Source organism: Bos indicus x Bos taurus, chromosome 19, assembly GCF_003369695.1.
Source record: "Bos indicus x Bos taurus breed Angus x Brahman F1 hybrid chromosome 19, Bos_hybrid_MaternalHap_v2.0, whole genome shotgun sequence".
In the NCBI taxonomy this organism is placed as follows: Eukaryota; Metazoa; Chordata; class Mammalia; order Artiodactyla; family Bovidae; genus Bos; species Bos indicus x Bos taurus.
Window position 1 is genome coordinate 13768616 of NC_040094.1, and position 24775 is coordinate 13793390.

At 36.1% G+C, this 24775-nt stretch overlaps 1 protein-coding gene across 1 annotated transcript in view; it reads left to right on the forward strand.

The window, feature by feature from the left end:
- USP32 (ubiquitin specific peptidase 32) overlaps nucleotides 1-24775 on the forward strand; it is a 203920-nt gene that overhangs the window by 137449 nt on the left and 41696 nt on the right. The window contains exons 6-13 of the mRNA XM_027518831.1: nucleotides 4243-4374; nucleotides 6241-6348; nucleotides 9282-9397; nucleotides 9928-9990; nucleotides 11283-11366; nucleotides 16726-16787; nucleotides 19934-20036; nucleotides 23905-24100. Coding sequence (XP_027374632.1) covers nucleotides 4243-4374; nucleotides 6241-6348; nucleotides 9282-9397; nucleotides 9928-9990; nucleotides 11283-11366; nucleotides 16726-16787; nucleotides 19934-20036; nucleotides 23905-24100 — 864 coding nt within the window. The remainder of the gene's footprint in view (nucleotides 1-4242; nucleotides 4375-6240; nucleotides 6349-9281; nucleotides 9398-9927; nucleotides 9991-11282; nucleotides 11367-16725; nucleotides 16788-19933; nucleotides 20037-23904; nucleotides 24101-24775) is intronic.

The window sequence follows — 24775 nt, forward strand, 5'->3', positions numbered from 1 at the left end:
GGGTTGCCATTTCCTTCTCTAGAGGATCTTCCAGAGCCAGGGATCAGACCTAGGTCTCCCGCTTTGCAGGCAGATTCTTTACTGTCTGAGCCACCAGGGAAGCCCTTACTTCAAGTGTAGGGTAACTTCATTGTTGCTCCTGGACCCCTTCTCCATAGGTTTTAAGAGTATATGTTCTAGGATAGGCAAGGAAAGAACTTTCCAGGAGAGCATTCATCTTTGTAAATTGTGGGGACTAATTACATGTCTCAAAGCCTTTTTTGTTTGCAGCTATGGCAGGTATATAGTTATTCCCATGAACTTTTCTTTCTACTTAAGAATAAATTAGAAGAGTGTCTTTCTGAAAATCTCACTTCTTTCATTTACTGATCTATAGGATGATGTGTACAAAATTTTGTTCTCCCAGCAAAGGATTTTTATTTTTTGTTTTCAAAAAAAAGTCATTCTCTTTTAGATCTTTAGACATAGTGAACATCAGAGTAGAGTAGGGGATAGGAAGGAAAGACAGAGAAACATTAGCTTTCTGTCCTGGGAGCCCCTTGAAAGTCAAGCCAAAGGAGTAGTTTTTTTTCTTAAAATTTTATGTAAGTTGGTGGAATATGTTTTCATTTATTAACCAATTTTTATGACTATGATATTTGTATAAATACAGTACAATACATACGTTGATTTGACTATCTCTTAGATATCTTGCTGATAAGGACAAGTTTTTACCTGAAATTTTTTCTTAAAACTCCTAAGAAATAGTGTAAGAATGAATGCTTTGAAGTCACTGGAAATTTAAAATACATTGTTCTTGTCTTCCCAGGTAACTTGTAAGATATTGTCCATTAAAAAATATTTATGGAGTGCTCAAAATGTACCAGGTATTATTCGAAGTTTTAGAACATAGCAAAGAATAAAATAGACCCAAAAACCTGCCCACAAGGAGTATATGTTCTAGTTGGAGGAGACAGCAATAAACAAAACAAATGAGTCGTAGAGAGCAAAGTAAATAAAGAAGGAAAGGGGTGGAGGAATGTCATTGGATGGGATGGACTTTGGAAAATCTTGAGAATGTGACATAAGAGAAAAGATCTGAAGGAGTTGTGGAAATAGCCGTGCAGGTATCTTGGTAAATAGGGTTAAAAAGTTTTGAAGCAGAGAAGTAGCATGATTCTGTTTAAATTGTTCTTTTCAAATGACGTTTTATTCTTAGTGAAAAGTTCTCCCCATTTTTATGAATTATATGTCTTGTACTTGTTAATCTATTGTAGTCCTTATGTTTTTTAACTGCATGTATTGATTTAAACACACTTCTTGGCTGCCCACCAGGCTATTCCTAACTCAGCAGTCAAAAGTGGTGTTTGTTAGTTGGATCATGGCACTCCTCTGCTTCAGACCCTCCAGTGGTTCACAGTTTGACTTAAAATCAGAATCCTTCCAGTGGCCTGTATAATCTGACCACCGTTTTCTTGGTGACTTTATCTCCTACTACTCTCTCCTTACTATTATTATTATTCCCTCTGCTTACTAACTTCACTTTAGCCACTCTTGTTCTTTCTCTTCCTTGAGCTTTCGAGGCATGCTCTATCTCAAAGCCTCTATCCTTGTTCCTTCTGTCTAAAGTGTTTTTTCTCCATGCTTGGACCCCTTGCCTCCTTGAGATCTCTGCCCATGTTATCCTCACATTGTCAGGAGGTAACCGTCTCCAGCCAGTAGTTCTGTCCTGTGGAAATTTTGCTGAGACTGAGGCTAGGCAGTTTCATGGGCTGGCAGTTTCAATGGCTCACAGTTTTGAAGTCTCAGAATCTTGAAGGTTGCAGTCTGAAGACTCTGTGGTCCTAAGATGCTGTCATTTATGGAGTTGGAGTCTTGTGGTTGTGCAACTTCAATTCAGGGATGCCAAACATATTTTTAAAAAGCAGTGAATATTTCAGACTTGTGGGCAGTATGGCTCTTCATTACAATTATTCAACTCTGCCATTGTAACATATTAGCAACCATAAACTGTGTATGTAAATGTTATTGTGTGCTAATAAAACATTATTTATACAAACATGCATGTGGCACCCCACTCCAGTACTCCTGCCTGGAAAATCCCATGGACGGAGGAACCTGGAAGGCTGCAGTCCGTGGGGTCGCGAAGAGTTGGATACGACTGAGCAACTTTACATTCACTTTTCACTTTTATGCATTGGAGAAGGAAATGGCAACCCACTCCAGTGTTCTTGCCTGGAGAATCCCAGGGACAGGGGAGCCTGATGGGCTGCCGTCTATGGGGTCACACAGAGTCGGACACGACTGAAGTGACTTAGCAGCAGCAGCATGCAACCAATGAGGCTAGAATTTGTAGACCTCCAGATTAAAAAACTGGTAGTTTCTGGGCTCTCTGGAATAGAAACATGAGCTCACCTTCAGAACATTTGAACTAGAGGTGTACTTCGTCTAACCAAAGCTGCAGCTAAACGCCCACCCACAGTCTGTTATGATTAATGATGTCAGATGGACGTTAGGAGCCGAGCATTTCTTGTTTTCATCATTCCTTTGTATAGATAGTGGTTTCCATCTGGTATCACTTAATCTGAAGAACATCTTTTTATATTCCTTTTGGTATAGTTCTGCTGTTGATGAATTCTCTCAGCTTTTGTTTGTCAAAAAAATGCTTTATTTTACCTTTATTTTTGAAGGAGTTTTCATAGGTTATAGAGTTTAACAGGGTTTTAGTTTATTTTCTCCTTTTTGATCCTCTTCCTCTCCTCGTGCCCCCATTGTCTTCTAGCTGCCTTGTTTCTGAAGAGAAATCATTGTTTAATTCCCCTGGTTATAATGTATTTTTTCTCCCTTCTCATGCTGCTTTAGAGATTTTTTTTTTCTTTATCAGCAACTTGGTTACATCTTACCTTGGTTTGGTTTTCTTTGAATTTTTCTTACACAGGGTTCATTGAACTTCTGGATTATGGGATTATAGTTTTTATCAAATTTGAAAAATTTTCAGCTGTTAAGTGTTTTAAACATTTTCTGCCCACTCTTTCCTGGGACCCCAATACTATATATGCTGTGCTTTTAAAAATTTTTTATTTTTGGCTGTGCTGAATTTCGCTGCTGCGCAGGCTCTTCTCTAGTTTTGAGGGCTACTCTCTAGTTGCAGTGAGAGGGCTTCTCGTTGTGGTGGCTTCTCTTGTGGAGCATGGGCTCTAGAGTGAGCAGGACTCCGTAGCTGCAGAGCACAGGCTCTGGAGGACACGATCAGCAGTCATGGCACATGTGCTTAGTTGCCTCACGGCCTGTGGGATCTTCCTGCACCAGGGGTCAAACCCGGTCTCCTGCATTGGCAGGTGGACTGTTTTACCACTGAGCCACCAGGTATACTTTTGATATTTGCTGTACTTTTGATATTGCCTTATAGGTCACTGAGATTCTAATAATTTTTTCAGTCTTTGTTCCTTGGAAGGAAAAAAACCACACATATAGAATGTAACCATAATTAGAGCTTATCTGTGACTTTTTTTAAAAAGAAAATGCATTTTCTGGTGAATGAGGAGAAAAAGCTGTTCATGTTTTCATGATGCCCCTATTACTTATCACACTATAAATTCTAATCTACTTTCTTTCTCATTTATTGACTTCATAATTTGAGTTTTTTTTAATATATATCTTTTAACTTTTTATTATATAATGGGAATTAGCCAATTAATAGTGTGTTGTGATAGTTTCAGGTGAACATTGAAGGGAACTTCATTACTTTTAACATCTTTTATCCTGTTCCTTTTCATTTCTTTAATAAGTACCGAATGTGTAAGTAGTTACCATATCAACAGGATGAATCAGACATAGAATCCTTCTGTTAGGATGTTTACAGTATAGCCAGGAGAGAAAAGAAAAAAAAAAAAATATATATATATATATAAAATCATCAAATCCAGGATAGAGATTGAATATTAGCAAAAACGAGTACAGATAAAAATGTTGTGGGAAACCAGAATGAAACATCTCAGTTGTTTACGATTTACATGTTGGACTTAAAACAGCCTACTGGGGAAAAAATTCCATTTTAAAACCCGTTTTATGTTAATTTGACTTACTTTTCATTTCATTTTAGGTATAATGTGTTTGTTTTTCAGAGTTTTGTTTTAGGTAGTTGTTAGCAGTATAACTGAGAAATTAAAATATATCCTTAGAAGTTGCATTTTCAGGATGAGCTAACTAACTGCCTAGAAGAGAAGACTGAGGTTTTATGATCTTGTTTGATTTGACTCTCAGTGGAGGAATCAGACATCATTGATCTGGAGAAACGCTATTGGTTGCTGAAGGCTCAATCCCGAACTGGACGATTCGATTTAGAGACATTTGGCCCATTGGTTTCACCACCAATTCGTCCATCTCTAAGTGAAGGTAGGAATCATTCTGTTTCTATGATGTTCCTTGCTTAAACACACATGAGACCAGCTTTTATTTCTAACCAGTATATCTTAACTCTAAAAGGCCATAATGTTACAGGTTTGCAGGTTTCTTGCAAATAGTTCGGTGGGGAGGAAAATTAAATTGGGAATTAAGATTATAGTCTTGAGCGTCCTATTCTACTTATGTAACCTTGCATAAGTCAGTTTAGCTCCCTCATCGGTACATTTGTGCTAATTAGTCGCTCAGTCATGTTTGACTCTTTGACCCCATGGACTGTAGCCTGCCAGGCTCCTCTGTCCGTGGGATTCTCTAGGCAAGAATACTGGCGGGGGATGCCATGCCGTCCTCCAGGGAATTTTCCCAACGCAGGGACCAAACTAGGTTCTCTTGTGGCTCCTGCATTGGCAAGCAGGTTCTTTACCACTAGGGCCACCTGGGAAGCCTCCCTCTCACCTGTATATTCTCATATGTAAAATGTTTTGACCATGACAGTGGTTATGAAACTGTACTCCTGTGGGTGCCTCAGAAACTCACTCCTATAGTCCAGGGATTAGGGAGGTGGCCACTGAGCAGGGAAAGCTCTGGACTTCCACATACAGCCCCGCCTCTTCCTCAGCTCAAGAACCTCCACAATTTTTCTTTCACATAAGAAAGTTCACTGGGGAATTCCCTGACGGTCCAGCAGTTAGGACTCCTCGATTTCACTGCCAAGGGCCTGGGTTCAATTTCTGGTTGAGAAGTAGGATCCTGTGTGTGGCACAGCAAAAATTAAAAAAAAGAAGAGAAAGGTGCCACTGTTGTGTCACTCCTTCCCCCACCCAAAAAAGATTAGGAAACCACTGGACTGGTCCATATCTACAGTTCTCGCTTAGCCCTAAATTTCTCATTGCTATCACTTAAAAAGATGGAAATGTAAACAGTAGTTGTCGGGTGATATCACAAAAACCACATATGGTGTCTGAATACTTGGGTTTTCTTTCTGGTCCAGACCTTGTTAAACTTTGTTTTGGCAAGTTGTTTAACTCCTCCTTAGCTATGATTTTCCTACTCTTTAACTGAGGGCACAGAAGTAGAGTCTTGTAGACTATCTGTATTCTTCACATTCCCTGTGTATTTCGGAAATACTTGTTAGGGGAACCAGAAGAGATAGGACATCACCTACTTCAGAGGTGCAGTTGTGTTTTTAACCTTTTTAGAATTAGAGAGTGATAAGTCATTTTATTTGAAAATAAAATTATTTCATTTCTATGTCATATAAAAAGTTTGAAAACCACAGATTATATTATAAATTCCCTTTTATTTCTGAAATTTAAAACATTTATATTATCAAGTAGCACAAAGAAGACTGCAATACAGAATTTCTTTCTCTTATACTGTATTACTCTTTTTTTGCCTCATGAAAGAGCTTAATGGAGCTTATTAATAACAGCACAGTATATCTTTGATATGCAGTTCAACTTTTCTTCTTTTTTCCTTTTTCTTCTCATTCTTTCCAAATAAGGATAGTTGTGGTCTCTGGCTTTTCTTTTTTTTCGGTTCTTAATTTTTTTAATTTGTTTCTACTTTTTACATACTATAGTCATTTTTAGCTATAGGATTTGATATAAGATAGAGACAGGCAGGCAAACAGAACCAAACACTAAATGATAGTAATGTATTTTGCAGTCTGTTAAAAAGTTAAGTTTTATAATTATATCAGGAAAAAAAAAACCTTCCAGAGACAGTGGGAGCTACTGATAAACTTTTATTTTTAATTCAGTAGTTTATGGGAAAAAGTCATGCCTCCTTTCATAAACATGTCATTAACATTAGGAAATTTGTTGATTCTGATTTATGTTGTCTTTTCCTATTTTACAGGTTTGTTTAATGCTTTTGATGAAAATCGTGACAATCACATAGATTTTAAGGAGATATCCTGTGGGTTATCAGCCTGTTGCAGAGGACCTCTTGCTGAAAGACAAAAATGTGAGTGTGTTAAACATTGTCACAAAATTTGCAAACGATACGGAGAAAAATAGCAGCATTCATTCATGTAGAAATCATCTGTGGATTAAGGCTTAAATTTTCATTACTTTGGCAAATATCTATGTTGAAGTTCTAGTGAGGTCACTGTAAGGATTTAGTCATCTTTTTTTTTTTTTTTTTTGTACTGTGGAGTGATTTGGAATCTTTGTCATTAGTAATGGGGTTGATTTTCCAGATGAAGGTGCAGTTCATAATAAATGAACTACATCGATCATGATATCTTTGAAAATGTTAAGCACTTAGAAAATATTTTCTGGTAGTCTATATAGAAAATTTTGTATCTTACATGACTTGAATTATAGTTTATTTTCTGTCACTTCTATACATTAATATTTTATTAACAAAATGAAATTTATGATCAAAACACAATTTTATTAAATACTAAAAGTCTTTTAAACCTACTAAAAATGTTACGCCATAATTTATAAGCATTAGTATATTGCTTTAATAAATCTTAACCATATTTGAGAAAATGTAAGTTTACATTTAATTGGAATCTAATTCTAATATATTTACAAAAGTCATTATCTCTCTGTCTTTCAAAAATACAGTTTCACAAATGTTGCCTATTTTGGCTATGCTACTTGTTAGATTTCTTTTTTCTTCTTTGATATGGTATACTATTATTCCAGCATGATTTTATGATAGATTATTTGTTTCCATTAAAGTTCAAATACTAAATAAAGAGACTGACATCTTTGCTTCTCAGTTGAGGTTTATTATTGCCTTAAAATTTTTTAAAAATTGTTTTTTGCTAGTGCAAGTTAATAAGCTAGAATGATTCATTTGATGTTAATTAGCAAATGTTAGTATTTCTAATTGTTCAGTTCAGTTGCTCAGTTGTGTCCGACTCTTTGCAACCCCATGAATGGCAGCACACTGGGCCTCCCTGTCCATCACCAACTCCCAGAATTTACCCAAACTCATGTCTGTCGAGTCGGTGATGCCATCCAGCCATCTCATCCTCTGTCATCCCCTTCTCCTCCTGTCCCAAATCCCTCCCAGCATCAGGGTCTTTTCCAATGAGTCAACTCTTCGCATGAGGTGGCCAAAGTATTGGAGTTTGAGCTTCAACATCAGTCCTTCCAATGAATACCCAGGACTGATCTCCTTCAGGATGGACTGGTTGGATCTCCTTGCAGTCCAAGGGACTCTCAAGAGTCTTTTCCAACACCACAGTTCAAAAACATCAATTCTTCAGTGCTCAGCTTTATTCACAGTCCAACTCTTTCTAATTGTTAGCCTGTTGTAGATAAACAAAAAATTGAAGAGTTGAACTTGTTCCTTGGCAAAAAAAAAAAAAAAAAATAGTTGAGTGTACCTTTAATTACACTGGAGAGGGAAAATCTTTGTATGGTTATCTCTTAGTATCAGCTGGGAGTTGGTTCTGGGACCCCTCTAGGACACCAAAATCCATGAATACTCAATTTCTTATATAAAATGGCATAGTGTTTGCATATATAAACTACATATATATTCTTATGTACTTTAAATCATCTCTAGGTTACTTATAATACCTAATGCAATGTAAATAGTTGTAAATACAATGTAGATGCTGTATAAATAGTTGCCAGTGTGTGGCAAATTCAAGTTTTACTCTTGGAAACTTCCTGAAGATTTTTTAAAAATTTTTATATATTTTTGTTTTGTGGTTGAATCTGGGAACGTGGAACCCCTTGGTATGGAGGGCCAAATGTACCAGCTTGTGTTGATTCTTAATATAGATGGAATATTTTCAGCATTGTGAGAATCAATTCTGAAATGATCAGTTTAAAATATTGAAAATTAAAGGCTTGAATTACCACCTCAAAATCTGCAAGATAATGTATAGTAACTTTCAGTTCAGTTCAGTTGCTCAGTCGTGTCCGACTCTTTGCTACCCCATGAATTGCAGCACACCAGGCGGCCCTGTCCATCACCAACTCCCAGAGTTCACTCAGACTCACATCTATCGAGTCGGTGATGCCATCCAGCCATTTCATCCTCTGTCATCCCCTTCTCCTCCTGCCCCCAATCCCTCCCAGCATCAGAGTCTTCTCCAATGAGTCAACTCTTTGCATGAGGTGGCCAAAGTATTGGAGTTTCAGCTTTAGCATCAGTCCTTCCAAAGAACACCCAGGACTGATCTCCTTTAGGATGGACTGGTTGGATCTCCTTGCAGCCCAAGGGACTCTCAAAAGTCTTCTCCAACATCACAGTTCAAAAGCATCAATTCTTTGGCGCTCAGCTTTCTTTATAGTCCAACTCTCACATCCATACGTGACTACTGGAAAAACCATAGCCTTGACCAGATAGATCTTTGTTGGCAAAGTAATGTCTCTGCTTTTCAATATGCTGTCTAGGTTGGTCGTAACTTTTCTTCCAAGGAGTAAGCGTCTTTTAATTTCATGGCTGCAATCACCATCTGCAGTGATTTTGGAGCCCCAAAAAATAAAGTCTGACACTGTTTCCAGTTTCCCCATCTATTTCCCATGCAGTGATGGGACCAGATGCCATGATCTTAGTTTTCTGAATGTTGAGCTTTAAGCCAACTTTTTCACTCTCCTCTTTCACTTTCATCAAGAGGCTTTTTACTGTAGTAAATTGGATCTTATTAATATTTTTCAGTTTATAAGGAATTTAGCTCTAGATTTAGAGGCAGGATAAGGTTCTCCAGCCTGGCTAATGATTTGGAGAGAGAGACTTAGAAATGTGTGCAGGAAGCCCTACAAGTTCAGAGGACTTCCATGACATAGTCTGCTCCAGATGAAAATTTAATCCAGAATGTACTTGCTTGAGAAACTTTGTAATTTTACTAGGGCAGCTTCTAGTAATATGTATTGTACTTCAAAGTATAAAAGTGATTTCCCTCCAAAAGAGTTTCTTTTGTTTAGTTTGTTTCAAGGTGTTTGATGTTGACCGTGATGGAGTTCTCTCCAGGGTTGAGCTGAGAAACATGGTTCTTGCACTATTAGAGGTCTGGAAGGACAACCGCACTGATGATATACCGGTAAATTCTGCTTGTATATACATTTTGGTGCATGTAAACTTCACACAAACAGGAAAATGCAGTGAATAAAATTTTTAAAGAGATCAAGAATAAAGGATTTGCTTTGACTTCTAGTTGCTATATTATGCTACTCAAAATATCTGTAGTTAAAAGTACAAAATTGGGAAGAGAATTTGCCTTAGAAAATTTAATAAACTGAATGTATTGTAAATATTTGACCAAAATATATACTTTTGTTATTGTTTGGTCACTAAGTTGTGTTTGACTCTTTTGCAACCCTGTGGACTGTAGCCTGGCTAGGCTCCTGTGTCCATAGGATTTCCCAGGCACCAATACTGGAGTGGGTTGTCATTTCCTTCTCCATAGGATCTTCCCAACCAAGGGACTGAACCCATGTCTTCTGCATTGGCAGGCAGGTTCTTTACCTCTGAGCCACCAGGGAAGCCCAACATCATATACTTAGTCACTGACTAATAAAAATGATAATCTGCTTTTTTTCTAATTACTTCTTTGGGTTTCTGTTTTTACAGGAATTACACATGGATCTATGTGACATTGTAGAAGGCATATTGAATGCACATGACACCACAAAGGTGAGTGCACCTGGGACTGACTTCTTTCTAAAAATACCTCATACTTTGAATTGGTATATGTAGCTGGTATATATATTTAAATCTCTTGTACATTGTCTCAACCAAGTGCTTATTTGGACCAGTGGTTACAGTCCCTCCAAGCTGTCTCTAAAGACAGCCCATTCCGTATTTCCAATTTTAGTATATGTGCTGTCGAAGCAAGCAAAGCCTATTCCACCTTTAAACAACTCCGCTGAAGTGTTATATACATAAAAACATTTATATTTTATAAGGTAGGCATGTTATAAAAATTAAGTAAATACAGCCCATGCAATCTACAGTTTATAATCTGTATTTCTCCCATTTTAATAAGTTATAGAAAGGCTAACCTTGTACTGAGCAAAGGAAATGCTGGTAAAATGAAAACACATTGTATGATTCCATTTATATGAAGTTTGAGAATAGAGACAAAACCAGCAAATGGTAATAGGTGTTACAACAGTGGTTTTGCAGATGAGTGATTCAACTGGGAAGGGCCATAAGGAGATAATGGAAATGACTATCTTAATCTGGATACATACATTGTTTTACAAAATTTCTAAAGTAATACTGGTAAAGGTCTCTTCTGAGTTCTTTAATAGCATCCAGAATAACCATGTAATAGAAATAAGCGTGTACTTTACAAATAATAAATTCTTGAACTTAGTTTGACAACATTTATTAGTTAGGGATATTATAATAGGTTTTCTCCTGTAGCTTGCTGTGATTTTCATACAGAATGTATGAAAAATGTCATTTTTAGTACACTTTGAAACCAAAAAAGAGTAACATTAAATTATATTTTAGGGAAATGTAATATAGATACTCATTTTTTATTTTTATTAAGTTCTTTTCAATCTCTAAGAACTCTGATGAAGTTGCTAAATATTTCTAAGAAGGGGGTCTTAGAAAATTGTTAGGATTTTATAAACACTTCGACCACTTGAGTTTGTATTTGCGTCAACCTGGGGCCTTTTGTAGGTTCCATAGGTAACGTATGAACCAGAAGATAATGTGAGTTATTTCCCAGGTGTTGTCGAAAGAAGAAGATGGTTGGTGATAAATTATCCTCATTGCCATTGACTACTTTAACGAAAACTTTTAAACTTATCCTGGCTGGCCTATTTCTCAGATGAACAGATAGCACCTGCCTTAAATTGTTGGATTTCTTTCAGACAAATAATCATTAGAAGTTTAATAAACCAGATTTTACTCAAATAAAAAATGAGGGCATTCTTAATATGAGGTCTTTTAAAATACTGTTTCTCTTTCAGATGGGTCATCTTACTCTAGAAGACTATCAAATCTGGAGTGTGAAAAATGTTCTTGCCAATGAATTTTTGAATCTACTTTTCCAGGTATGTTTAAGGTAAATGACAAGTGCAGAGGGCAGTGATACCAGTAGTTCTTCATCTTTTCCATTACGTAGTAGTTAACTGCCATCTAAGCTACAAAACCATATATTATAAAAAAAACTACATTATCCTATATACTACCTGAAAGATGGTGAGATAAAGCATGAGTGCCTACTGAAGTTTCTCAAAGTCATGAGAAGTTAGGAGAGTGGAATGTAGCTGATCATGTTTATCTTAAAACTCATCACAGAGCAGAATGTAGACACAGAGAATAATTTAAATTGTGAAAGCCATTATAATTGCTATTTTTCTTCAAAGACCCCTCCTAATAAGGCCGTGGAACAGAGATGGTTCACAAATAGGCACCTGTAAATTTTTCACAAAATATTCAATCTTTCCAGTTAAGAGATTATCTTAGATGCAAAGTTATTTCTTTTTTTTTTCTAATTCTTTATAAGGTCCAAAAAAGATCAAAGGAGAAGGAAGAAAGAATAGCTGCTAGGAATGAGCAGCCAGATTTTAACTGTTTTCCCAGTTAAAATAGGTCTCTTGCTCCCATTTTAAAAAATAGTTTATGAAAAAAATAAATAAATAAAAAATAGTTTATGGTTTCCATTTTTCATAGTTTTTCATAAATACGTAAGTTGACTTAATAGTGATATTTTAGATTCTCCTTATTTTCCTTTCCTTGTAAAAGCACCCCTTGTAAAAGCACAGAAAAGTTTGGTATCTTTGTCTTTATCATGATCTTCCATTATAAATAAAGAGGTCTATGACATAACTGTTAGAATAAATGGAAATTGAACTCTTCCTAGTGGATAATTACTAACTAATGTATATTTAAAGCATATGCAATCTGATACGCTTATAATAGCCATTTAAATCATTCAGCTACTCCACTATCAGTTTTCAACAGGAATTTAAGTTGATGGCTTTGGAAAATAAAAAATGTACAAAAGTAATATAAATCACTACTGTAAACAGAAATGACTTACTTGATAATATGAAAATTGATGAGCTCTTTTTTTAATCTCACTTAAAATAATATTCTCAAATTTTAAGTCATAATTAATTATATAAACATTTCGACCACTTGAGTTTGTATTTGCGTCATCCTGTAGTTCTCAGGCAGCAAAGCATTTTGAATTTTTGTATTGGCTTGACTATTTTCTCATGCTTATCAGGGACTTGCTGTGAAAGTATTTTCCTGTGATTCTAATTTATAAATAAACGAATGCTTGAGATTTGTTTCTGTATGTCAGTGTTTCCAGCATTATATTAAACAGTTGAAAGATTTTTTCATTGAGTACCCATTTACCCATCATCTACCTTTTACTGTGCTCACTTTATCCCATATTTAGACATGCTTTTAAAACTTTACGTTCACTTAATATATGTGTAAACAGATTGCTCTGAGTTATCCCCATGGATCCAGTCTAATCACACTAATCCTTAGAAGTGGAAAACTTTTCCCAGCTATGGTCAGAGAAAAAGAGATGGCATTGGGAGCAGGGCTAGAGAGGTGCAGATCTGTTAGCTTTGAAGGTAGAGAAAGAGCCGTGAGCATAGGATTGTGGGTGAATTTTAGACACTGGAAAACGGAAGGAAGCATATTCTTCCTTTGACCTCCAGAAAGGAATACCACCCTGTTGCCATCTTGATTTTAGCCTGGAGAGATCTCTACCTTACTTTTGACCTGCATAACTGTAAAATAATAAATTTGTGTTGTTTTAAGCTATACATTTTGTGATAATTTATTACAACAGTAATAAAAATCCAGTACAGAGGGAGATAACCCATATTTATTGATTGGAAGGCTCAATGTGTTAAAGGTATCAGTTCCCCTTCAGTTGACTTAAAGATTTGTGCACTCAAAATCAGAATCCCCAGAAGCTCGTTTTTGTCACTGAGATTTTATAGAACATGACCAGAGGATTCTAAGTACACAGAAAAGTACAAGGGTCAAAAATATAGCAAAGAAGAAATTCAGGACAATGGATTTATATTACCAGATATTAGAACTTTTTATAAAATAGCAAGTGTTACAACAATGTGAAGTCTGCATAAAGTTAGATCAACCAATGGAACAACATTGAGTGTTCTTACACAGACCTACGTAGGTGTGATCACTTGATTTATAACAAAGAAGACATTGCATTGCGGATGAGAAGGGGTGGTCTTTTCAGTAAGTGGTACTGGATTAATTAGTATTCCTGTGGGAAAAACTATGCATCATTATTCATCCCATTACATGAAAAATAATTTTAGACCCTGTTACACAAAGTGAAGTAAGTCAGAGAAAAACAAATATTGTATATTAACGCATATATATGGAATCTAGAAAAACAGCACTGATGAACCTGTTTGCAGGGAAGCAATAGACATGCAGATGTAGAGAACAGAACTGTGCCACAGCAAGGGAAGGAGAGGATAGAATGAATTGAGAAAGTAACATTGACATATATACACTGTCAGGTATAAAATAGATGGCTGGTAGGAGGCTGCGGTAGAGCACAGGGAGCCCAGCCTGGTACTCTGTGATGACCTATAAGGGTTGGATGGGAGCGGGAAGGGAGGCTTAGGATGGAAGGGCTGTGTGTGTAATTATGACTGATTTGGGCTTCCCTGGTGGCTCAGACAGTGAAGAATCTGCCTGCAACGCAGGAGACCCAGGTTCGATCCCTGAGTCAAAAAGATTCCCTAGAGAAGGGAATGGCTACCCACTCCAGTATTCTTGCCTGTAGAATTCCATGGACAGAGGAGCCTGGCGGGCTACAGTCTGTGGGGCTGCAAAGAGTCAGACACAACTGAGCAACTAATGTGGCTGGTTCACACTGTTGTACAGTGGAGGCCAGTGCAGCATTGTAAAGCAGTTATCCTGCAGTTAAAAATAAACGAATTTTTTAAAAGTAATTTTAGGTAGATTATAAATCTTAATAAATTTAGAAAGTAAAGAATAAATAAAGTGTCTAGAAAATAACATAGATATTGAATGACTTTGAGGTTGCAAAGAGTTCTTAAACAGCGCAGAGCACGCCAAGCACAAAAAAAGTTTTAAGTTGGACTTCAGTAAAATTAAGAATTCTTTTTTTCAAGAGATGCCATTAAGAAAATAATAAGAATTTATTTGCTTTACTTGTGTCCAGCAAAAGACTTATGTATAGAGCATGTGTGTGCTAGTCGCTCGGTCATGTTCAACTCTTTTTGACCCCCTGCACTGTACTCCGCCAGGTTCCTCTGTCCATGGAACTCTCCAGACAAGAATACTGGAGTGGGTTGCCATGCCCTTCTCCAGGGGAATCTTCCTGACCCAGGGATCAAACCAATGTCTATTACATCCCCTGCATTGGCAGGCATGTTCTTTACCACTAGTGCCACCTGGGAAGCCCATCTAGGGCATACAAAGAACAAAAATCAATGGGAAACAAGGCAGAAGCTTAATATTAAAATGTACAAAAAACTTGAATGGGTGCTTCACAAAAGAGAATATCCAAATAGCTAATAATTATGAAAGGGGGCTAACTTATTTAGTCATAATGAAAATACATATTAAAATTGTACTTGGAATACCATTAGACATCCACTAGAATGGTTAGCCTTGAAGTGATAATGAAGCATTGTTGAAGATAAGAAAGTGTAACTTTCACATTGCCAGAAGGAATATAAATTCTTACAAGTATTGGCTGTTTTTATATATACTCTATAGAAACTTGTATATCTGAACACCAAAAGACGTAGAATAAGTTCTTCTAATCACTTCTTATTACAGCCCCAAACAGAAAATGACCTAACTCTACCTGTCAACAATAAATACATAAAAGTTAATGGTGATACTTGCATACATATGGTTTAGTTTAAAGCAATAAAAATAAATATATTACTGCTACATACAACCACATCAAGGAATCTTACACAATATGGAATGGAAAATACTGGACCAGAAAAGCAGACAAAAAGCAATCCATGGTGTGGAATTCAGGGTAGTGAATACATCAAAGGGTACTTAGTGTCTGGGAAGGAACTCAAAGTGGAACTTCGGGGTAGGTAGCAATGTTCTGTTTCTTGACTAGATGAAGGTCGTGTGAAACTAACACAACATTATAAATCAACTATACTTCAATTTAAAAACCTTTAAAAAGTATTGTCTCAACAATAAAACAATGAACTATTGATAAATGGATGAGTCTCATAAACCTAATTTATGTTACTGTTAAGTAAATTTTACCTCAAAAGGTAAACAAAATTATAAACAGGCAGGCTGATATATTTACAGGGAGCTGTACTAATGTCTATAACTTACTTTGAAATACATGCAACAATTAAGATGGATTAATAGATGAATTGAGGGATGGATAGATGAAGTATAATGTTAATGTCAGAATTAGGTAATGAGTATGAGGTGTTCAGTGTAAATTTGTTTCAACTTTTCTGTATTTTTGAAATTTTTCATGATAAAATGGTGGGGGGTGGGGAATAACTTCTTTTATAATGATTTAGAGAAGGCAAATAAATGAGGAGAAAATGAGCCTTAAAAAGCATACTTAGAACTTCCGTGGTGGTCCAGTGGTTAAGAATCTGCCTGCCAATGCAGGAGACGCAGGTTCGCTCCCTGGCCTGGGAAGATTCCACATGCTGTGGAGCAGCTAAGCTGTGGGCCACCGCTGCTGTTTCTGCGTGCCACAACTACTGAAGCCCACTCACCCCAGAGGCCACGCCCCACAACAAGAAAAGTCTCACCCACAGTGAGAAGCCTGTGCACTGCAAAAGAGAGTCGCCCTCGCTCACCTCAGCTAGAAAAAGCCCAGGCAGCAACAAAGACCGGGCATACCAAAAATTTTTTTTAAAAATTCTTTTTTTTTAAAGCATATTTAGCGCTAGTAGCATTAATGTTCTTCTTAGAGCTATTTAAGTTGAAATGCTACCTTTATCCTTCATTTCCGGTATCCTTTTCGTCTCCCCTTTACCTTTCTACCCAAGTGCCGTAGTATGCTCTTGAGATTTCAGGAAAGAAGATAATATTCTCTGTGTGAGATAATTAAGGTATATAGCATTAATGAAACATTCTAAAAAGTAGTTTTTTCCTTCCTTTCTTTCTCCTTTTCTTCCTTTCTCTCTCTCTCTTTTTTTCCCTCCTATCACAGAGATTTGGAAATTGCTTCCATTGAAATGATTTATTTCTTTAAAAAAAACACACAAACTTTAAAGTTCAGATTTGCTCAAGTGGATCATTGGTAATTCATCAGCCAAAAGCTATTGCTAGTTTAGGTTCCCGTCTAGAAGTGGATATTATATAGAGAATGTGAAATATTATATGGTCCAGTCATTGGCACCAGTGAAGTTTAATTTACCATTTTATTTCTAGGTATGTCACATAGTTCTGGGGTTAAGACCAGCTACTCCAGAAGAGGAAGGACAAATTATTAGGTAAGTTTATAGATACAGTCTGTGTATATTTTCATTAAATAGTTAAAATTTCTGACATCTGAAATATATTGTTACTGTGATGACTTGGTATATTGTATGTGTTCTGAAAGAATTCCCCCCTCTAAGTTAATTAAGGCACCCATCACCATCATATATCTTATAATGAAAATTTGTACCTTTTTACCAGTCTCTCTCCCAGCTCCTGGCAGCCTCTTTTCTATTCTGTTTCTGAATTCAACTTTTTTTTGGATACCATGCAGTATTTGTCTTTCTCTGTCCGGCTTATTTCATTTAGAATAATACCCTCAAGCTTCCTCTGTGTGTTTTTGTAAAGACATGATTTCCTATTTTGAAAGGCTGAATAAAATTCCATTTTATATATTCATAAACAGCACATTTTCTTCATCTTTTCATCCACTTTTGGACACTTGGATTGTTTCCATGCCTTGGCTATTGTGAGTAATGTTGCAGTGAATGTGAGAGTAGAGCTGTCTCTTCAAGCTGATGAAGCGATCCATATCAAGACACATTACCATTAGGTTGTCAAAACCCAGAGACAGAGCTTTTAAAGCAGTAGCAGCATAAAGATACCTGTGTGTATCCTTCATAAAATTTAAATCGCTGAAAGAAAAAGAACACTGTAGCCAAGAATTCTATATCCCGAAAAAATATTTCTTCAAGAGTGATTTGGATTTTGAAATGAATTCTTATATAGAACAGAAGCAGTAGAAGAAAGAATAGGTAAATTTGGCTTCATGTAAATTAAAAACTTGTTCTTCAAAGGGCATTGTCAAGAAACTGAAAAGAAAATCTACGGACTGAGACATAATATTTGTAAATCATAGATCTGACAAGAATCAAGTAACTAGAATATATAAAGAACTCCTACAACTCATCAACCAAAATATAACTCAATTTTAAAACGGGCAAGGGACTTCAATGCACATTTCTCCAGAGATGATTTATACAAATGATATACACATGGTTGTCCAGCAGTTGAAAAGATGCTCAAAATCGTTTGTCATTAGGAAAATGCAACTCAAAACCACATGAAATTCCACTTTGTACCTACTAGGATGTTTGTGATTTTGATGTAGAGAATTTGGGATTCTCATTGCGTCACTGGTAGAGTTTGTAAAATGGTGTAACTGCTATAGAAAACAAGTTAGTATTTCCTCAAAATTGCAATTATCACATAACTCAGTAATTCCCTTCTAGGTATTTATCTAAAAAATTGAAAATAGACACTAAAATGCTTGTACCCAGATCTTCCTGTTAGCACTGTTCATAATAGCCATAAGGTGGGAATAGCCCAAATATCAATCAGTAAGGTGAATGGATAAACAAAATGTATATATATGCCATGAAATATCACTCAGCCATAAAAAGAAATGATGTACTGATACCTGATATGACATGGATGAACCTCGCAAATGAAAGAAGCTAGACAATAAGAGGTGACGTATTATACAATTCCATTTGTATGAAATATCCAAAAGAGGTAAAACTAAACTATCAGTACAGAAAGCAGATTGGTGATTGTTAAGGGCTAGGGGAAAGGAGTAACAGAAAAGAACTGCTTAGCTGTGGTGTATGAAATTGTTTTGGAAAAGTTCGCATAACATAAAATTAACCATTGTAAAGCATATATAATATTCAGTGGCATTTAGTACAATCAGAATGTGCAGAGACCACCTTATGTTATATGAATTTCTTCTCAATAAGAATAGTGTTTTTAAAAATCACATTGTGACACCACTTCACACTCACTAGGTGTGTAATAGAAAAGACAGACAATAACAAGTGTTAGTGAGAATGTGGAGCAACTACAACCCTCATACAATAATGATGGGGAAGTTAAATGGTACAGCTGCTTTGGAAAACAGTTTGCCAGTTGCAGATTATCAGGTATTAGGTAGATAAGCAAAACATACACCAACACCCTGTGGAAAATTACTCAGTAATAATAAAAAAAAAACCACAAAGTAATAGTATCTGCTCCAACATAGATGAACTTCAAAAACATTATGCTAAGTAAAAGAGGTCCGATGCAGGAGACCATAACATTCCATTTATTTATTTAATTCCCTTGCCCATTTTAAAATTGTGAAATGTTCAGAAATGGCAATCCACTTCAGTATTCTCGCCCAGGAAATCCCATGGACAGAGGAGCCTGACTGGTACAGTCCATGGGGTCCCAAAAGAGTCGGACAGGATTTAACAACTATACAACAATATATCTAATATAGAAAGAACTCTTAAAAATCAAAGTTAAAAAAATACCCCCAAAAAATGTGTAGAAAAAAAGGACAAAAGACATGAATAAACAATTCACAAAAAAGCTATATAATGGCCCATCGTCATATGAAAGAATCAAATTGACTTTATAATAAGAGAAGTACAAACCAAAGCTACCCTGAGACATCATTTGTCTCTTTTGCACATTGACAAAAAATACTTTTGACAAGCCACTCTGCTGGCAGTACTGGGAGAACAGGCATTGTTAAACCCTGCTATCAGGAGTGTGTGACTCAGACAATAAAGAATCCACTTGCAATCCAAGAGATCTGAGTTAGATCCCTGGGAAGATCCCCTAGAGAAGGGAACGGCTATCCACTCCCATTATTTTTACCTGCAGAATTCCATGGATAGAGGAGCCGGGTGTGGGCCACAGTCCATGGGGTCACAGAGAGTCAGGCATAACTGTGTGACTTTTTAAGAGATAGAAAATAAACTAGTGGTGTCATGAGGCTGAGGGCAGTAATTTGACTAAAAAAAATGACTAAAAATAAGGCATAAGATGTCTTCTGGGGGTATCTGAAATAATCTAAAATTGGATTGTGGTAATGGTTGCACATGTCTGTAAATTTACCAAAATCATTGAGTTCTAGACTCAATTCAGATAACTTGTATGTTATTAAATTATTCCTCAGTGAAGCTGTTTTTGAAACATCAGTTGGAGGCTTAATAGTGGTATTATGACTCCTGAAATTGGCTTATCAGTGTTTCACTAATTTAATATGTGGCCATTTCCCAAGTATATCTGTTTCACGCTTTTCCTTTGAAAAGTTTCTAATGATAACTTGTGAGTGTATGGTCATCTGTTTTACACACCATTTGATGTACTGAATTTCTTTTGTATGTAGAGGATGGTTAGAACGAGAAAGCAGGTATGGTCTGCAACCAGGACACAATTGGTTTATCATCTCTATGCAGTGGTGGCAGCAGTGGAAAGAATATGTCAAATATGTAAGTAAGATTCCTATTTATCTACATTTAAAATAAGATTTTTAACTCCATCAGACTTTGTGTGACTACTGGACAGTAATAAAATGCTCCAACCTAGAAAAAGATTTAAAGGTGAAAGAAATGATGCTTGCTAAGGACCAACCTGCTTTTCTAAAAAGCAAGTTCCAGAGCAAGTAATAGATTCACTAAGAAATCAAGTACTATATACTTAGTATTTATAGCACATTATGAAAACAAAAGTGTGAGACTGTAATTCTCACTTGGACAGTGGTTAGCAATTCTGATTGCATAGCAGAATCACATAGAAAGCTTAAAAAAAAAATTCCTGAGCAAATAAATTTATAAAGCATAATTGGAGAAAGGGATTTAATTAATTTAAATAAGTCATTTTTATATAATGAAAATTTTCTTTTGAAATCTAATTTAAATGAAATGCATTTTGCTGTCAGAAAAGCTGTGAGAAGATCAATATATCTTTAATGATTTGCCAAGAGGTCTACAAACTGAAGTCCAAACATATGATTAATAATTTAAATACTCAGGCCTAATTCACAGGCCATAGGTCAGTGTGATTCTATTGTTCTGTTGTCCATACAGTTATGACTTATTTAGTTAATAGTTGAATTTAAAATACTAATGGCTCCAAATCCATACTTAATGTAGTTGCCAGTTTTTAATCATTTGTATACTGTGGTCACCATTTTTTTGCCATATAATTTCCATACTATTATTTTCTTAGTTATATAAATAACTTTATCGTTTTTATGTAAATAAATATATCTTAATATATCTTATTTTAAATCTTATTTATATCACTATCTTAAATAGAAAATCAGTGTCACATTCCAGAAGTAGAAGATCAAAATAAAAATAAATTTAATGGAAGTAAAGTATATTAAATTCCAAGTAGTATTGCCTTTTGAAGACTGATACTGAGGCCTGTTCTCTGTTAAAAAGAGAAATTATCAAGTATTAGATGGGCATATCAAGTATTCAGTTAGCACATTAACACCAAACTGAGATCCTTTCCTCAAAATAATCAAAGGACTGGAAGAGAATTGAATAGGGAATAATTTTTTCACTGTGAAGTAGAGTTATTTAAAACCCAACATAATCTGCTACCTTTCATATATTTTAAGAAAGTTAATAATTAATAGAAGATACTAACATTTGGATCTGTAATAAAGACTATGAATCTGTGTCCTTCTGAATTATTTGAAGTTTTAACAATAAAGCTATTTAACTTTTTTTAGTTCAATAGAGTTAATTGGTATGTAGAAAGAAATCTGGGTTTTATTCTCATTCTTCTTGCCACTCTTTTGATTAAATCACTGTAATTTCTTCAGAACTGGCTTTTGAAGAATCTACATATTAATAGTTTTCACCTGGCTTACAGAGGTTAAAGCGTCTGCCTCCAATGTGGGAAACCCGGGTTCGATTCCTGGCTTGGGAAGATCCCCTGGAGAAGGAAATGGCAACCCACTCCAGTATTCTTGCTTGAAGAATCCCATGGACAGAGGAGCTTCGTAGGCTACAGTCCACAGGGTCCCAAAGAGTCGGACACGACCGAGTGACTTCACTTTCACCTGGCTTACAGATCAAAGAGGCAAAAAACATCTAATAAAATATTGATAAAATGTCTCCTTGTTTTGGCTAAAATTAGGGCTTCCCTTGTGGCTCAGATGATAAAGCATCTGCCTGCAATGCGGGAGACCTGGGTTCAGTCCCTGGGTCGGGAAGATCCCCTGGAGAAGGAAATGGCAACCCACTCCAGTACTCTTGCCTGGAAAATTCCACGCACAGAGGAGCCTGGTAGGCTACAGTCCATGGGATTGCAAAGAGTCAGACACAACCGAGCAACTTCACAGGGATGCTATAATTGTATAAAAAGAATCTAAAGCTTCCACTGTGCTATTGCTATGCTGTGACTTGGAGTTTCGTTCAGTTAGTTACTTTCTAAGTGGTGCCTTCAAGCCCTCCATCCGGATATTCATCAGTTTCATCTACTAAAATTTATGTTGCTGTTTACTGAATACCACTTTACTTCCTCTAGCCATGCTGTCTGTCTCCTCAGATGCCTCTGGGACCTTTTTCTACTGGTTAGCACCTTTAGTCTTTACCTTCACTTAAAAATATCCTGATCTTTTAAAAGGACTCACAGATACATATTCTCATAGCACCTTCCTTTCTGCTTCTCCTCAATCTTAGTTCTCTCTGTTTTTCTGTGTGTTTTTTGTTCACTGATTTTTTTTTTTTTTTTCCTCACAAATAAGCTTAGTAGAAAATAGTTCTATGCAAGCTGCCTCTGCTTCTAGGGCTCTGTGTGTGTTTTCAGTCACTCATACGTGCCTGACTTTTTCTGACCCCATGTACTGCATGTAGTCAGCCAGGCTCCTCTTCCATGGAATTTTTCAGGCAAGGATACTGGAGTGGGTTGCCATTTTCCTCCTCCAGGGCATCTTCCCAACCGACAGAGGGATTGAATCTGCATCTCCTGCGTTGGCAGGCAGATTCTTTACCACTAGTGCCACCTGGGAAGCTGCCTCTCCTGATTTTTCTCTGGTCATCCAGACTCAGTATCCTTCCTAGATTCTTCTGCCACCAATCCTATAAATACTGTTCTCTCCTTATTCTACATATGCCATATTCTTGTGTTTCCAGAAATCTATATAGTCCCCAATCTATATCTCATCTCATACTCTGTCCTGAGCAATAGACTCAAATGTCCACAGAATCTCAAACCAGAGTAAGCTCATTCCCAAAACAATCCCATTCACTTATACACCTTATCTGATGAAGATGTCAACTCCCATCTAGTCGTCTAAGTCAGCATCTCATGTTCTACTTTGGAATTATCTGTGCCCTTCTTTCATACACAATTAATTGCCACTTTTTTTTTTTCCTCCTGAATCCATGCTCTCTCTCCATCTCCTTATTTCTGGTTCTAGCTTTATGGTTGAGTATCTCAGCATCTCCTGCCTAAATTATTATAGAAGTCTTCTAACTTGTGTCTCAGTTTTCACTTTCTGCCTGCTTTTTGCACACTATAGAGTTATTTTTAAAACAAAAACTGGATTATACTATCCCCTATTTAGAAGCCTCTCACAGAAAAATCCTGTCAATATAATGTCAAGTGAAAGAAAAAGAAGCAATATGCTGTATTTAAAATGTGTTTTCTGACAACAACCAGAAGGATAGTTTATATTTACTAAATGCCAGGCATTTTACATGTGTCACTCATGTAATCTTCATATAACTCTGAGATACTAATATCCTAGTTTTTACCTATAAAGAAACTGAGGCTTGTAAGTTTATTTTATGAAAGGCTGCATAGCTGGTAGGTCAGTACCCTGCCCTTAATTCTAACCGTATCCCCCACATTTATTTTTTATAGATATGTGTATATGTTCAGTCACAAAAAATAAAGGAAACACATCAAAATGTCAACTATAGTTAATGCTAAGTGATGGAATCTGAGTACTTGTGATGTTTAGTTTCTTCATGTTTTTCTGTATTTCCTATAATAACAATGTAATCTTTAATAATAAAAGAATAAATACTATTTAGCTTTTTAATATTGATAAAAACCTTCCATGATTTTCAACTTTCAGCAGAATAAAGTCTAAATTACTTGATGTGGCACAGGGTCGCTTCAGTCTGTTCCCCTTCTACCTTACCAGTTTTACTTATATACACTATTCTTCTTTGAAGAAATTAAAACTCAGTTATACATCCAAATGTTTTAAGTGCCATAGCCAGCCACAGGAGAATTAGAAACAGTAGACAGTTGGGGGATTCATTTTTGAAGGCTGCATAATTGTCAGATTATTGAATTTTACCTCTTAATTTCTGACTTCATGGTTTTTAGGATGCCAGCCCTGTGGTGATTGAGCCATCATCTGTGCTGAATGGAGGAAAATACTCATTTGGAACAACAGTACATCCTATAGAGCAGAGTGAAGATAGAATTGGAGGAGGCAGCCCAAGTTATGTGAACACCACCGAAGAAAAATTTTCAGACAACGTTTCTAGTGCATCTGAAGCCTCAGAAACTGCTGGCAGTGGTCAGTACAACTTATTTTCCATGAGGTTTAGGCAGGGTCATTTCTTAAAGTGGTACAGTTTGTCAGAGAGTATGCTTGGTGGGATATGGGCATCAGGCTTCCATTCACAGAAACAGGTTTTGAATGAAATAGTCAATTAACAGATTCTTGAATATATTAGTAGCTTTACAAAGATGAACTCTTGTATATTATACATCATTAATCTCTCAATTTGAAAATATTTTCACAGTTTTCATTGATGAGGTCAATCTTTCCATATTGTTATTAAATCATTTTGTCAATAAATTTAGATTAGAGAAGCCATTTTTGAAGAAAATCTAAATTTTTATCTCCAGAACTCTAACCATAGCGCACCTTCATTGGACCAAATGCATCCTCATATTAGATTCAGACATTCCAGGCTGGAATTTGGGAGTTATTTTGTCAACATATTTAGAAAGAATTGATAATGTTGCCCATAATCCCCTTTGGTTGTTGATACCTACCTAAAACTTAGTAGTTTTACACTTATCTGGAAGGCACTTTGCTATATTTTGGCCCAAATGAATTTAGTTGATTCCTGTTATTCTCCAGGACTCTCAGTCTTATTCTGTTGTTTCACCTTTGAGATTTTTCTTCTCCCTTTTCTGTGGAGTAAGAAGGCAAATTGAACAGAGCTAGCATTTTCTCTACCGG